At 45.8% G+C, this 15,376-nt stretch overlaps 1 protein-coding gene across 3 annotated transcripts in view; it reads left to right on the top strand.

The window, feature by feature from the left end:
• CACNA1I (calcium voltage-gated channel subunit alpha1 I) overlaps window positions 1-15,376 on the top strand; it is a 153,840-nt gene that overhangs the window by 98,926 nt on the left and 39,538 nt on the right. For all 3 annotated transcript variants that reach the window (XM_072332518.1, XM_072332507.1, XM_072332524.1), the window contains exons 6-10: window positions 3,615-3,774; window positions 5,759-6,074; window positions 6,755-6,847; window positions 12,518-12,824; window positions 14,233-14,636. In XM_072332518.1, coding sequence (XP_072188619.1) covers window positions 3,615-3,774; window positions 5,759-6,074; window positions 6,755-6,847; window positions 12,518-12,824; window positions 14,233-14,636 — 1,280 coding nt within the window. The remainder of the gene's footprint in view (window positions 1-3,614; window positions 3,775-5,758; window positions 6,075-6,754; window positions 6,848-12,517; window positions 12,825-14,232; window positions 14,637-15,376) is intronic.

Below are 15,376 nucleotides of genomic sequence, written 5' to 3'. Positions count from 1 at the left end.
AGGAGGCAGTAGCAGTAGGCAGCTGGGCTCACCTGCACATGCAGGGCTGGTGGCCCTGCCAGGATCTTGCCTCCTCCCCAGCCCTGCCCTGCCATATGCTGTGTGAATCTGCCTAGGGAAGCTTCAGCTGTGGCAGCAGAGCTAATCAGAGCTGACAGTGAGTGTCTGGAGGGAGTGACTGTTGCTGTAGCATCTGCAGAATTTGGTAGGAAGGGCCTCTGGATGCCTGCAGTCCTCTCCCTCCTATCATTTCTCACCCCTGAGACCAATGCCCTCTGCTGTGCTGGAGCTGTGAACACATCTCTGCTGTGCTCATAGCCTGGCTGCAAAAGATGGGGTCACATCACACACCTTTCCCCACTCCTCACACTTGTTTGTGGGGATAGGGCATCAGGGATGGGTTTTCCGAGGCCCTTTTATGTACACCTGGCTGTGAGGATCCTTCCTCAGATGCTTATGGCTGATGTCGGTATTGTTTTCTACTTTCCACTGGCCTCCTTCTGAGGGTGAGCATGGAGGAGAAAAGGCCTTTCAGAGTCCACACCTGGCACTCATTAATATTTCATGCTTCTAGCTTTTCTTCTCCACGAAGAGCAAAACCTTTTCATATTTGATGCCCTGGGAGCCCTCTTGGTTGCTGAATGTTGCTTCATCAATGCTTTCCCTCCCTGCGTTTCCACTGGACTGTGTGGTCCCCTCTTCCTTTCTCTTCTCAAGGAACGTTTCTTTTCTTTTCTCTTTTTTTTTTTTTTCCTTTTTTTTTTCTTTTTTTTTTTTTTTTCTTTCTTTCTTTTTTTTTTTTTTTTGGTAAAGGTTGTTTCAGAAAAGGTCATTGTCCTTTTCATATTCCCTCCTTGCTGTGAGCCAGTGTGGCTTCTGCTCTGCCAATGGTAAAGGACAAACGGCGATGTGGGGAAGGGCAGCAGTGGGAGAGGGGGAGGCAGGCGGGGAGAGCTGCGCATGGATGTTGTGGAGTGGTGGAGGGGCAGAGATGAATTGTGAAGAACTGGCTTTCTAGTGCCTTCTACAAGATGTTGCGCAGGAAACACCGGTGTCACCATAGGTGGGGGCTGTCCAGAACAAGCCCACTGTGGTTCTCCAGGGCAGGATGCTCCCAAAGCTGTGCTGACAAACATGCTGCCATCCCTGCCTTGCCTTCTGTCAATTTCCGTGGCTCTGTGGTTTCTTTGGAGACAGTGTCGTCTCACCCAGGTTCTCCAATAAATCACCATGTTCCGTCCTTAGGCTCCTCAACCTTTATCCCTCATTCCCCCCCACACTGTGAGTGCTTAAGAGACCAGGAACCATTTGCAGGACCCCTGGTCAGGTTGTACAGACTCCTCCTGCCTCTGGAAGCACTGAGACACCTGGCAGTGGGCATCTCACTTTGGAGACTCACAGCAGATAGCCCAGTATGGCTGCCAGCTGTGGATAACTCAATCCTGTATCATCAGTAGCATCTCTGAGAGTCAGGAAGAAGAATATATGGTCAGGCAGGATGCTTTCAAGGAAAAAGCATGCAAGTTTTGCAAGTCACTGACAAACAAAATCAGTCTTTGCAAAATCAACAAACCCCAATACAACTCGTGTTTCTAAGATCCCCAAGGGATGTCTGCTCTGCATTTCAGCTGAAGGGCGGTTTCATTCTTCCCACCACCTCTGCTCTGAGATGCGATGGAGCTAGCATTGGCTGCTCTGAAAAACATCCCCGTCCCTTGCAGTGTTACTGGCACAGCTTCCTGTGTTACTTGGCTCTCCCTTATGTACTGACCAGGGAAGTTTGTGGGAACTGGTGATCTTGTGCTGTGAAGCAGTGTTAATGCTGGTGACATGCTGCACTGCAGTGAGGCTGTGTGGCTGCAGAGCTGAAGTGATGCAGAGCGTGTTGCTGCAGAGCATGGGAGGTCATGGGGACAAGCAGCAGAGCACCGTGTCTGTGCTGTTGGGCTTTGTATGGTGACAGATCAGAAAGCCATCAGTGACTCATGACATGTCTGCGATCCCCAGCGAGTGGCTGGACTGCTGATGTTACTGATGTACTGTCTAGAAACTGCCATAGCTGGCAACTGGTGATACAGCTGGGCAGGCAGGCAAGCAGGACGTAGCAGCTGCCCCACAGCCTGGCCTAGCCATCCCCTGGAGGAACTGACACCATCACTTCTTCATAATCCATCCTTAAACATTTTCTCCTCCCTACACATCACCTCCTTGCAAATATCACTCCTGACGATCCCATCCCCAAATATTCCTTCCTGACCTAGCCCAGGATGACATCCCTCTCAAAGCACCCTTCTCTTTCTCCCACCTTATGCCTGCACATGCCCCACAGACACTTCCCTTCCCTTCCCTTCCCTTCCCTTCCCTTCCCTTCCCTTCCCTTCCCTTCCCTTCCCTTCCCTTCCCTTCCCTTCCCTTCCCTTCCCTTCCCTTCCATTTGCAACAAGAGCAGCTGGAGAATGGAGACATCCTAATGCATAGCATCATGTGGCTAATTACTTGACGCTGGGCATACAGAGGGGATTAACTTGTGCCTCAAAGGGCTGTCAGTGAAGCCTAATCTTATCTTCCCCTCCTCTTTCCCCTTCCACTGCCATCTGAAGTAATGAACTGGTTATAAATACCTAATTAGCTAATTATTGGCTGGCCTACATAAAATATCTTCAGTGAAGGAACTCCCTGGGCAACCCCTCTGTGGTGGAGAGCAGAGACAACTGCAGGGGTGAAGGTGGTACAGTGATGCTTGGAAGGATTTCTAGGCTTTCATCATCCCTGGAGACCAGAGGAATAGTCATTAGCACCATGAAGAAACAAGTCTGTCCTCACCCCTACTTCTGGCTGTGTGAGCTGAAGAAGAAATAAAACCAGAGAAAGAATTCATCAGGTGATTTAACAAAAGAAAAAAAGGGGATGGTTTTAGAAACATTTGCACTGGCCAGAGGTGGTGTACTGACAGATTGTGAGCTGTGTCTACTACCTGTATGCATCAGCCCTGCTTGGGAAGGATGCTTAGCCAAGAGCGGAGAGCATGGTCTCCATGGCCATCCCTTGATGAGACTCCCACCAAGAAGACCAATTTATTCCTGTTTGTGTGTGCTGTAGAGGTCCATCCCACGGGGCAGGCTGGCCTTGGGCCAGCACAGTTCTCACAGGTTACACCATGCAGTCATCACACTCTCAGGCCAAGCCATCTGAGAGTGGGGTCACTGAACTGCTGTGCACGTTTGGGACAGAGTTTTCACTCCATTGCCTTTCTGCAGAGAAAGGAGGTGGGATGGGGGAATATCAATTATGTGGCTGATGGTGCTGAAAGTCTCATTCCCTTTTCTTCTCAGTGTTACAGATGGAGGCCTAGGGTTAAGAGATCACAGCATCTCAGCAGCTCTGCTGGCTGCCTGTCAGCAGGGGCTTGGACAAGAAAGGGCAATGATCATAAATCTGGCCCAACTTGGGAAATAATTAATTTCCAGCACTCTGCTTTTGTATTCATGTAGCCTTTTTATTTTTTTATTTTTTTCTTGTCTCCTAAATTGTTCCTTGCTTCCCTACTCTTTCCTTCCTTTTCTCCCTCCCCCTCCACACTACTCTTGCTCCTTCTGGTTCTCTTCCACCCGCAGGCATGCGCATCCTTGTGAATTTGCTCCTGGACACCTTGCCCATGCTGGGGAACGTCCTCCTGCTCTGCTTCTTTGTCTTCTTCATCTTCGGCATCATTGGGGTGCAGCTGTGGGCTGGGCTGCTCCGCAACCGCTGCTTCATGGAGGAGAACTTCACAATGTGAGTGCCTGAGTGATGATGTCCCCTTCTTTTCTCCCAAAGATGTTTCTCTTTCTCCTTCTCTCTCTGCTTCTACTGTCTGGCTCTTTGTGAACTGCTTGCTCCAAACAGACAGAGGGTGGTACAGTGCAGAACACTGGCCGTGTCTTGCAGTGTGATTGGAGAGGAAGAGAGGGTAGAAGCATCTGGCTTTAGTTCATCTTCACAGTGCTTAGATAGATGCCTTGGCTCACTGGGATTCAGCTAAGCACAAGCTAACAAAATTGCCTCCTCCAGCCATGAAGGGAGATGCTGCTCCTTATCCCAGAAATAGCTGATATTCAGGAATACCATCCATGCTGTCTTTCTTGTCTTCAAAAGACAAACAGTCTTACAGAAAGCCATATTGCTGTCTGATGCCTCTAGGGATAACTTTGGCACCTCTGGATTGGAGCTGAGGTCACTATTTCAACACAGTGCTTCACCTCTAGATGCTCTGGAGGGAGGTGGGGGAAATTCCTAGGAAATTTCAGTGGCAGACTTCTCTTTGGGAAGAGCCATGGGAGAGGATGGAGATGTGCTGGGAGGGGTGTCCCTCAGCAGAGCATAGCTCCTCCTGTTGACTTGCAGGCTTTAACTGATTGCTAGCTTTAAAATGTTTTCCTAAGACCATATATTATTTCCAGACTCCTGATGATTTTAGACTGCTTTAAATAAAAAAGGGGTGTAGATCAGTTTAAACTGATTAAATAGTTCTGAAGATTTAGACCATCTCAAACTGGGGGGGGGGGGCGGGGGGGGAAATCAGTGCAAAAACATGATCTTTGGAACAGCAATAGGGTTGGGGTGTAGGAGCTGCTTAAAGCATCCATTTACAGTGTTTATATATTCCTCTGGGAGAAAGAGATGCTTAGGATGATTGGCCTTTATGTAAATCAGAGTGGTACCACTTTAATGAGTGTAATTAAATCCAAGCAGAGTCGATGTAACTGAGAAGTGGATTGGAGCTACGGGCTGCAAAGTGACAGATAGTGAATAATCTTTGGCTGACCATTACTAGAGAAACGAAGTCTGCAGGCAGCCAGTTCACAAGTGACGTAGATGTGTAATGACAGAAGTTTGTGGTTTAGTCCCAGTTAGCTCAGAATGGGAGGCTTCTTCTCTTTTCTTTTTCATCAGCACCTGTCCCCTTCCAGTGACACATAGTGAAAAAGTCTGCATTCATGCAATGTGAAGGCTGCGTATTGTAGCACTGCAAGGAATGCAAGTGCACCAGATAGAGTTTAATGGAAAAATTTAAATCTCTGTCTTTCATATCCTCATCGTTATCTCATCTCCAGCTAGGCAAGCATAGCTGATTTTAATTATTCATGCATTTGGAAGGTGCCTGCATTATTTGGAAAAAAGCACGTGAACTTGTCATTAAACATTATACCAATAATGCCAACTGTCAAGGAGGAGTCAAAGTTAAGGTTAAGTCAACTCCAGCTCTGCAATTCCCGATGTTAAGGCACAGCAGTGCCATCTTAATTATGCATGAACTGGATTTTTTATTTAATTTTGCTGGAAATACAGAAAGTTCAGAGCCAAATGTTATGAAACATGTCCATCGGTGGTTACGTACACGAGTGCATTGTGTTAAAGCCCGATAAACGTCCTTAATATCATTGCATCTGATTTAGCTTTGATGCTAATGGGGAGAGTGATCAGAATGCAAATGCCTGCATTTCAACTTCTCTTCATCTCCACCCTAGCAGATTTTGTATATTGGAGTGGGGTGGTCAGGTGGAGGACAGAGCTCTGAAAATGGGAGACTCAACCCTGGAAAATCCCTGGTTTTCAGGAGCTCTGTTCTTCTCTTCTCTTGAGGAAATAAACCTGGAAATCCTTTACTCACTACCATTCCTATGTCAGAATGGCAACTCCCAGCTCCACCAATATCACTGGTCAGAAAACATCTGCTACAGGAAATGTATGACTTGTGTGTTTTTTTTAATCCTTACAGACAAGGTGACATTGTCCTGCCCCCATATTATCAGCCTGAGGAAGATGATGAGATGCCCTTTATCTGCTCACTGTCAGGAGACAATGGAATCATGGGCTGTCATGAGATCCCACCCCTGAAGGAACGGGGCCATGAGTGCTGTTTGGACAAAGACGATTATTATTACTACAACTCTGTCCGTCAAGAGTTCAACGTCAGTGGCATGTGTGTCAACTGGAACCAGTACTATAACGTGTGCCGTACAGGCAATGCCAATCCACACAAGGGTGCCATCAACTTTGACAATATTGGGTATGCCTGGATTGTGATATTTCAGGTAAGACCTTCCTTAGAAAGCTCAAGCTATTTTTTTTTTTAACAGCCCAGTCTTTCTTTGTTCCCACGGTGGTTTCTACAGGGTGTGATGCAGCTGCAGAAAGGGGCATTGCAGCTGTTTTGGCAAGTGAGAACAAGTGCTCTCCACAGATTGTTCCTGAAGACAGGTAGGGATGTAGAGCTGTTGCAAGTACTCCAATGAGCTATGCCTTTCAGGCTGACTTGTACCTGTTTTCAATACAGATCACTGTAGCAGAGGAGTCTTTTTTTAATTTATTTTATTATTATTATTTTTTTTAATTACCTGCACTCATTGCAGATGGGAGCTAAAATCCTTGCCTTTTTTTCCTTTTCCACCTGCTGTACGCAGTGTCCAGTCCAAGGGGAACAAAAACTTGCTGTGGGTTTTCCCCTGCTGTGATCCAGGGAAATGAACTATTTTAATGAAATATTCCTGCTGTGGACTAGCATGATCTCACAGGCTTTGACAGTGTGCCAGTGTCACCAAGCAGTACCACGCTGATTTCCTGGAATGGAAATTTGGCCTCCTTGAAAGGACTTTTTGTTTCTCACCTTCCTTGGAATACAACAGCCTTGCCAGTATCTGCCTGTGTACACTGAGAAATGAACTCTAGATGCCTGTTTCCCTCCTGATTCTCTTTTTGTTTCTTGATTTTGCAGGTCATCACACTGGAAGGGTGGGTGGAGATCATGTACTATGTGATGGATGCTCATTCATTCTACAATTTTATCTACTTTATCTTGCTGATAATTGTAAGTATCAGACTTGCCGTGTCTCAGCATTGCAAGCTAAGAGCCTACAAAAGTCAGGCTTTAGGTCAACACAGATACTGGCTATCTGGATTTCTTCTTGGAACCTCAGGAATCCAGCTTGAGGTTTCTCACCAAGATTCTATGGCAGGATCATGTACTTGTGAGTCAGGTTCTTCCTTTTCACTCAAAGAAATATGCTCCGGATAGAGAATCAATAACAAAGTAGGATAATGTGTTCATCCGCACATCTCCTCTCAAAACAGTAGACCAAAAAGTAGAGAAAACCATTTCTTCATCTTTACTCTTATTTTTTCTTTTGTGCATTTATAGCTCTTGAGTCATTCCTGTTTTATGGCTTCTGGCAGCACCTGGAGTCCTCAGATTCAGGGTCTCAGATTCAGATTTTGTCAGATTTAGGGTCTGTCATGCTGAATTACTTCCTCACTATGAACAAGAAGGAGCTGCTGCTCCCGAAGTGACATCAGTCCAACACAAACTGGCTGTGTGAGATCATTTGTGGCTGGTGGAGATGAAAGGAGAGCAGTGTATCGGTGATGAGAATTTCATAAGCAGTTTGTGAGCCCAGTGGATTTATACATGTGAAAGGTGAGGATGGCTGTTTTATTGTAAGGAGATTTGTTGTTTGTGCATGGAAGGAGAGCTGACAAACATGATGCCTTTTCCCACGTGTAAATAGGTTTCCTTGGAAGGAGTGCCATGTTTCTAACAAGAAAGAATTTGCCATGTTTATGAAGACTTGCACTTTCCACTTTCAATTTTCCTACATGGGGACCAAAGTCAAAAGTAGAAAGGAAGAACTCAGGATGTATTGTAAGAAATTTAAAACGTACATGGTAGAAGCAATTCAGTTCTAGGTCAGTTCACCAGTAAAGACCTCAGTGTGCATCTCCAAAGCCTACATACTCTTGGACGGACTGTTGAATGGACCTGGCTTAGATTCTCTCTGCATCTACCGTTTGTCCCACCCAGTCATGATCTCCTAGAAACAGATCTTTAGGAGCAGGTGCCCAGTAACATTAACAGACTTATCAGGCATAGGATCTAGTTTAAATTCAGATTGGTGTGTCATTATTTGAGAGCAAACAAACCTTAGCAGTTCCTGGGAGAAATTCTGTAGGCTGTATGTATGGAGAGAGGCACAAGAAGACATCTGCTAGTCCATTGAGGTTGGAGGCCTTATGAAAAATCTGAATCTTCATGGTATCCCCCATTTCTTCCTGCTTCCTGGTCTTCTACTATCACAAGGAAAAGACAAGAGAAAAACAGAAAGGTCACCTGTTCCCTTGGGCTGAAGCGTGAGCCAGGACAGAAAAGGTGAAATGTGTCTTGAAGATTGTAGCTTTTACTTTGAGTCTGGAGAGTTGCAATGAGGAAAGGCTAGAAGTCTGATTGCACAGGATAGGTGGGGAGCTCTCCCCAGCTCTATTCCCGGAGCCAAACCAAACATTTACTGCTTTTTGTGAATCCACAAAACAGTTATTTCCCTTATATCTCATTCAGGTCTCCCACTACGCAACTAATATTTAGGACCTACTTTATTTCATCTTTGCTTTGAGCAGCACAGCCAGGATACCTATATTTCTGTAACATGTAGTTTAGCACAGAATTCACTCCCAGCCTCATAAACCATCTCTCCCAGATCCAGTGTTTGACCTTTGAGATGGGATGTCCATCTCCTGGCAGCCAGGTTCAAAAAACTGCACCCTCTGGCCCCACCTCCAAATTACATAAATTCTGCTGGCATATTTTTTGATTGGAAACAGCAGCATCCTTTAGTGTTGGCTCACCTCATGTGTACTTCCAGTGACTCAAACTTAGTCTGTGAATTTGCAGGCAGCTGAAAACCCTCAATTAAACACTCCACCTGAGATTTTACTGTGGAGTGTCGTTGACATTTCTAGACACGCCCTCCTCATTTGCAGAAGCCATGTAGGTTTATTTCCATCAAACACAAGAGCACAAGAACCTCAGCTTCTCTGGGGACCACTCAGAACATAGGAGCTTTATGCTAGGTGGGATGTTTCCTTCATTGTTGGTGGAGTTAAACCGGGAAAAGATTTAGCATTTCTGTTACTTTCATTTCACATGTAATGCCATATTTCCTATATGCTGTTGCAGCACTTAGCAAAACCACAGTGTGAACTTGCTATCTCCTGGTGTCATTTGACCTCAAAGCCATCTTATAGCAATGAAATTCCCTCTTCAAGTCTTCTGAAGCATAGTCCCTGTGGCCTTCATCCTGCCCTCCTTCTCCATGATTAAAAGGCCTTGCTCTCTAAACAGGATTGCTCTGGCAGCCATGATTCAAGTCTTGCCTCTGCTTTTCCACATACAACTTAGCCTTGGCTCAAACTCATTCTTCTGGGGCCAGATCTCCTCAGTCCCCTCCTTAGGGCTATGCTTTCATTGGTGACTTCTGCCTCCTTCACAGATGTATCTTCAAATATCTGCATAAGGGCACCACCTGTTACGCTCATCAGGCAGGAAGAAAGCTCCACCACCTGGGTGTATTCACATCATTATCTAGGATTCCTACATTGATGTAGTCCCTGAAGAGAAGAGCACCAGCTGATCCTGGCACTCAGAAGGACCTTGCAGAAATATCTGGTAAAAATTTTTGTGTATTCAGGAAATAGCTTGCTGGTCTTGCTGGAGACCAGGGAGGTGACATCAAGGAAGGCTTACTTTCCCTTCTTGTGTTGATGAACAATTTCAGTCTTAATCCTTGAACACAAGCCTGTTGTGTGTTTCTGCTCCAGTTACTTGCCCACTACTGTTGCTTCTGGACTACAGGCTCTTCTTCTTAGGTTCGCATCTGCACAGTGATGCTGAGGCCTCCTTGAAGTGCTTATGTGTGTGGGCTTCAGAAGACAACCTGATAATTCAGGAATAAGCAATAAAAATAATGAGAAAGTTAGCATCTCTAGCACCAGTCAATTCTTATTAAATACTGCAGAGACAGGGATCAAGCCTTGGGCTGAACAAAGCCAGGATCAGCTCAATCAACGTACGGCTTGGTGTCAGGGCTGAACCAGATGACTGTGTGGGGTTTTGAATCAATGGTCTCCTTCTGGCTCTGTCAGACGCTTTGTCTGACTCCCTGTCAGACACTAGTGATCTCTTTGCTCAGCTAGCTGAGATGGATCACTCAATTACAAGCCATCTGGGACTTTTCCTGCCCTGCTAAATTGGAGGCAGAGTCAAGCTCAGCAGAAGTTTAGAGTCTGTGAACTTGCTTGTCGTCTTAAGGATAAAGCAAGCTCTACTGCTTTGTGTCTGATGTTTCTTTCTAAGAGGTTCAAGGAATGGAGGGCTCATTGCCATAACCAGTCCTCCCACTCCTCCCTTTTCCTGTTATCAGTGGGAGATCACACAAGTTCCCTGTGAGGACAGGGCTTGGTGATGTAAACCTGAACCCCTCTCAGGATTCAACCCCAGGCTTACATCATGACCCTGCTGAGGTCGTCTTGTTGCACTTGGCTTCTCTGCTTGTCACCTAGAGAGAAGGTGTTGCAAGCTTTAATCGGCTGTTTTTTTTCTGGAGGTGCTAGAAGATGCAAAGAAGATGCAAAACTGTGACCAGGAGTGTCACAATTTGCATTTCAGAAATGCATAGCGAGCATCCAACTCCCAAGCCAACTCTACTTCACTCAGAGCAAGCCCAAGGAGGTAACAGAAGAGAGAAGCCTGTGAGAGGGTCATGTAGTGCTGAGGGAGAAGAGGGCAGCAGAGCACACTGGAGGAGGATTCACGTTCACAGTTATACCCTCATCAGTGAAAATATGCAAGAGATCGTGGACTACAGAAATCCATGGGGGAAAGAGAATGGATTAGAATGAGACATTGTTTTCCTTTTCAAGGCCATGTTCTGAAGCTGAAAGGAAAATAAACTTCTCCACGGTGAAGGGCTCAGTGATGAAGGGGAACAGAATTAGAACAGCTTTGAAGGGTGCTGAGAGGAGGAGAAAAAAAAAAAACCCAAATCATCACTTTGAAATGGTTTATTGTCCTTATGCTAAATCTGGTTGTAAAAGGCTTCATGTTTGAGAGGTTTATTCTGATAGTAGCAGAGGTGTCTTCTCCTTGAAATACCAAGGTATTGAGCCTCTGGCTGGAGCTGTTGGGTACCTGTGTGTGAGAGAAAAAGACATCCAAGGGGACAGGTTTGTGGGTTAGAGTGGCAAGGACTGTACACTGAGAGGAAGGGAAGGCTTCTTGGGTTGGTAAAATTTGCTGGGGTACTTTCAGGAAAAAAAACCTACACCACTTTTTTTCCATGCTTAAGAGTTGGGATCATCATATCGCCCAACTTTCTTGTACTCTCCCCTTCACTGGAAGGAGGGCACATGTCAAAGCATAGAGGCAGGACTGGATTCAGCTCTGAGTCCAAGCTGTCTGCTTGGAAAGGAGAGACATGGAGACGAAGCTGGGCCCTGAGCAAATCACACAGGAGAAACACAGTGCAAAGATGTCCCTCAGAAGAGACACCCGCTGATCCAGAGAATGCAGAAATTCCAAGGTGGAGCTGCCCCTCCTTCTAGGAGCTGCCCCACAAAGCCCGTGTCAGAGCAGTGCAGGTGTGTAATCTTTGTTCAGAAATAACACCCTACATTTTCTCAGTGCTGTACTGCTGCTGACAGCTCTGTGGGGAGTGGCCACCAATCACAGCCTCATAGCATTGGAGTGTGGCGGAAAGATTTCCTAGTGGACATTCATCTGTAATTTCATAATACACAGCATGGAGAGAGAGATATTCGCTTCCAGATCTCTCAGCACCAGGAACTGTCTCAGTTTTACAGCTAAGAAAACTGAGGTAAAGAAAGCTAAAGGGGAACTTGCCGATGTATAAAATAAGCCTGGTAGACTTTTGGCTTTCGTGAGAATAAGAACTTGGGCTTTTTATTTCTGAGAAACTGTGGGAGTGGGCTGTGGTGGTTTTTGTACATTAAGTGAAAAACTGACAAAGGCTGGAAGACAAGTAAAACAATGGAAAATGCATGCCTGGTAGCAGAAGAATCAGAATATAGAAATCGAGGAAGGTAGTATCGTTCTGACAGATTGTTTGGCATCCTTCTCAAAGTCATTAGTTTTTGCAAACTTCTCCAGTTTCAAGAGCTCATTCATTTCAGCAAAGTTAATCTCCCCATGAAGTGAATTAAGGTGTAAATGATAGAAATAAATAAAATTCCCTGAGAACACTGACATGTCTTCCAAGAGCTCAAGGCAATAAATGACAACGCGTGATTTTTCCAGTAGTAAAAGAGTAAGCAGAGGAGAAAGCAAACCAGTACAATCTTCCATCTCCCACCTTCTGCTTAACACAAAGGAGAGGGAAAGCAAAAGCCCAGTTTCCATCAAATGCATTGTAGGTAAGTTGTAAGTGACTTGCAAAAGTTTCTGAAGCCCATCAGAAGAGCCAAAAATTGGATTTCTGTTTGCTGAATTTCAGTTCAGAGGTGTGAATTCTGCATGGAAGTGACACTGAGGGAGCTCTCAAGACCAAGCTCAGCCAGTCCTGGCTCCTCTGAAATTCATACACAGACTGGTGTTGGCTCTTGTTCCTGTTCTCCTTCCTCGCCTCTCACTTCTTTTTCTCCCACGTGTTCTTCACAGCAACGTTACCTGTCCCTCCTTCTCCATTGCTTCTAGGTGGGCTCCTTCTTCATGATCAATCTGTGCCTGGTGGTCATCGCCACACAGTTCTCAGAAACCAAGCAGCGGGAGCACCAGCTGATGCAGGAGCAGCGGGCCAGGTACCTCTCCTCCAGCACTGTTGCCAGCTACATGGAACCTGGAGACTGCTATGAGGAGATCTTCCAGTACGTCTGCCACATCATGCGCAAAGCCAAACGTCGCACCCTTGGGCTGTACAACAGCATACAGAGCCGGCGCCAGGGCCACGTAGAGCCGAGTGAAGCCAAGCGAGGCACCAGCAGGCAAAAACAGAGGCACTACAGTAAGGATTGTGCGGGTGAATCTGGAAATGTCAGCAGTGGGAATGGGAGCGTAACTGGGAGCAGCTCTATGTGCTATGTTTCCAAAGGACTTTGGTCTACAAAGCATGGAGTTAGAATTAATATTGATAATATTAATTGATAATATTGATAATTGAGCTTGAGGTTATGGGTAGCGCACCAGACCAGTAAGGTGGGGGTGACCAGCAAGAGTGGGAATAGAAACAGGGATGATAATCAGAAATGCTGGAAACCCAGACCTGAAATCATATTGGACAACATTAAAGGTGCCAGCTGAGGCTTGGGAAGGGTTCTAGATCTGGTAGGGCAGCAGAATGACCACAGCCTAAGAGAAAGATGTATTAAGGGAGTATGAAGGAGTTTGACTAAGGATTGTACTGAGTGACACAGCAGGTATCCCAGCATTCTCCTTCCAAAGTGACTTTACAGGAGAGAAGTAAAGGGAGTAGAATTGCAATAGAGAGTCCCCTGAGCCAAGGGAGAAGAGCAAATACTGAAGTCAGTTTGATGTGTTAAGGCAATGGAGACGATTTCTCTTGATGGGAGCACATCCTGTTGTGTAAAATTAGACATGAGATACCATTCAAATTGGATTCCTGGCCTGAAAAGTGACTGTAAAAATGGTATTATAGAGTCAGTATTAACTGCCTGCTGATACCTTTCGTAAGAAATTCTCTCAGTTAACAAGCGAAAAGATGGATTTTCCTTCAACTAGTCTTGCATGCTCAGTCTTTCATTTTCCTTACTTGCTAGGAAGAAGGTTTCTGCAGTTAATGAATTAATTGATTAATCCCTCCAGTGTCTGTTTGATCTTCCAGGCACAACTGGCGGTTTGAGGAACTTGGTTTTCTCACTGAAGTCAGCAAATTTTTCTCAATCAGAGTGCACTGACTGTCAGGAGGAACCATTCTCATATTAGCTTTCCTGGCTTCTCGAGATACTTTGTTAGTGTAGTGTCCCTAATTTAAAGAGTTGAGGTCAGCATCTGAATTATTGGACCCCACTTGCAACTGTTTAGGCCATTTGCAGCCCTCTTGATAATTTTTTCCCTCAGTTCCCACTTAACTCAAATGTCTAAATCTCAAGCGATGATTCCTGCGTCAGACAAAACAGTTCTTCCTCTGATGGACACGAAACCCCACTGAGCCTAATCACTGGCAGATGAGCAGTATCATGCCTTCTGGTGACACAGCCAGTCAGTGTAAAGCACCCAGTGGCACTGGCTTTTATTGTTGCCCTTGAGATGATTTGCCAGTAGTCATCCTTACAGCTAACAAAGCCCAGTTGCAGAGTCTAAATAACTAAAAGCCAAAAAAGTACTTTGCTTGGATGCACTTTTTTGGAGGGAACAAAGCTTTCTCCTTTAAGCACAGTCATTTATCTCCCCAGGAATTTGCCAACAGCACAACCCTCTTGACTGCCCTCCTCAAGGCCTGGTCCAGCCCATTGCTGTGACAGCAACCTCTGATCTCACCAACTGCCCCCGATGCCATAGGGGGGAACATGACACATCCCGAAGGCTGTCTGTCCTGGACAGTGCTGACTCAGACCAGGAAGATGGAGGAGACAGTGAAGCGGAGGGAGAAGGCTGCAGAGGTGACCAGAGTGCCTCAGCTCTGGAGAAAGAGGAAGAGGAGGTGGAAGAAGGTGGGAGGATGAAGCTGTGTAGTGACATGTGGCGGGAAGTTAGGGTCAAGCTTCGAGGGATTGTGGACAGCAAGTACTTCAACCGTGGCATCATGATCGCGATCCTTGTGAACACTATCAGCATGGGCATCGAGCACCATGAGCAGGTAGGTTGTGCAGAACGGACACTGGGGGACAGAGGGTCATGCTTGGGGCTAAGGGTTGGCCAAGCAGCACCAAAATCTGCTAGAGGCAGAGACTGAGCAGTTTGTACCTGAGGACATAGCATAGCTTTGAGAAAGCCAAAGGATATTGCAGGGTCTTTTCCTACCCATCCCTGCGCCTAATTGCTTTCACTGGCTCTGACTATTTTCTTCCCAGTTTCTTTCAGTCTCTCTTTTTTTCCCTCCTCCCTTCTCACTTTTATTCCTCTATTTTTCTTTTTCTTTCTGTATTTTCTCTCCATCTTCTTCTCTCTCCTTCACCCTCAATTCTTCCACCTTCCTCATCTCTCATTTTTCTCTTCATTAGCTTGCTGAATCCTTAGTCTATTTGGTTAATTTAATGTGCTCTCTCGGGATGTCACAGGCACTTCACCAGCATCTCAATTCAAATCCATCAGCTTGCTAGCCTTTCCAGCTTAATTAAGGGATGCCTGAGAGTCATCTAACTGCAAAAGAAGGCACCACCTCCCACCTCCAGTCATTCTGGGGTCTCATAAGGCTTGAGCCTTTCCTTTGCTCTGACAAAAAAAAGTGATAGATAGGCCAAGGCATAGATAGCACGTGTGAGGACAGTTCTGCTTTTCATGCCAATAGTTTGCAGGCATCTCTGAGTCAGCAGTGCACTTTATCCTAATGACAGACTTGTGAGATGGAGAAGGATTGTGTGCCCTCATTTTATAGCT

Source organism: Excalfactoria chinensis, chromosome 1, assembly GCF_039878825.1.
Source record: "Excalfactoria chinensis isolate bCotChi1 chromosome 1, bCotChi1.hap2, whole genome shotgun sequence".
Lineage (NCBI taxonomy): Eukaryota > Metazoa > Chordata > Aves > Galliformes > Phasianidae > Excalfactoria > Excalfactoria chinensis.
The sequence above is the reverse complement of the archived record's forward strand: the minus strand, read 5'-3'. Positions and strand labels throughout refer to the sequence as shown.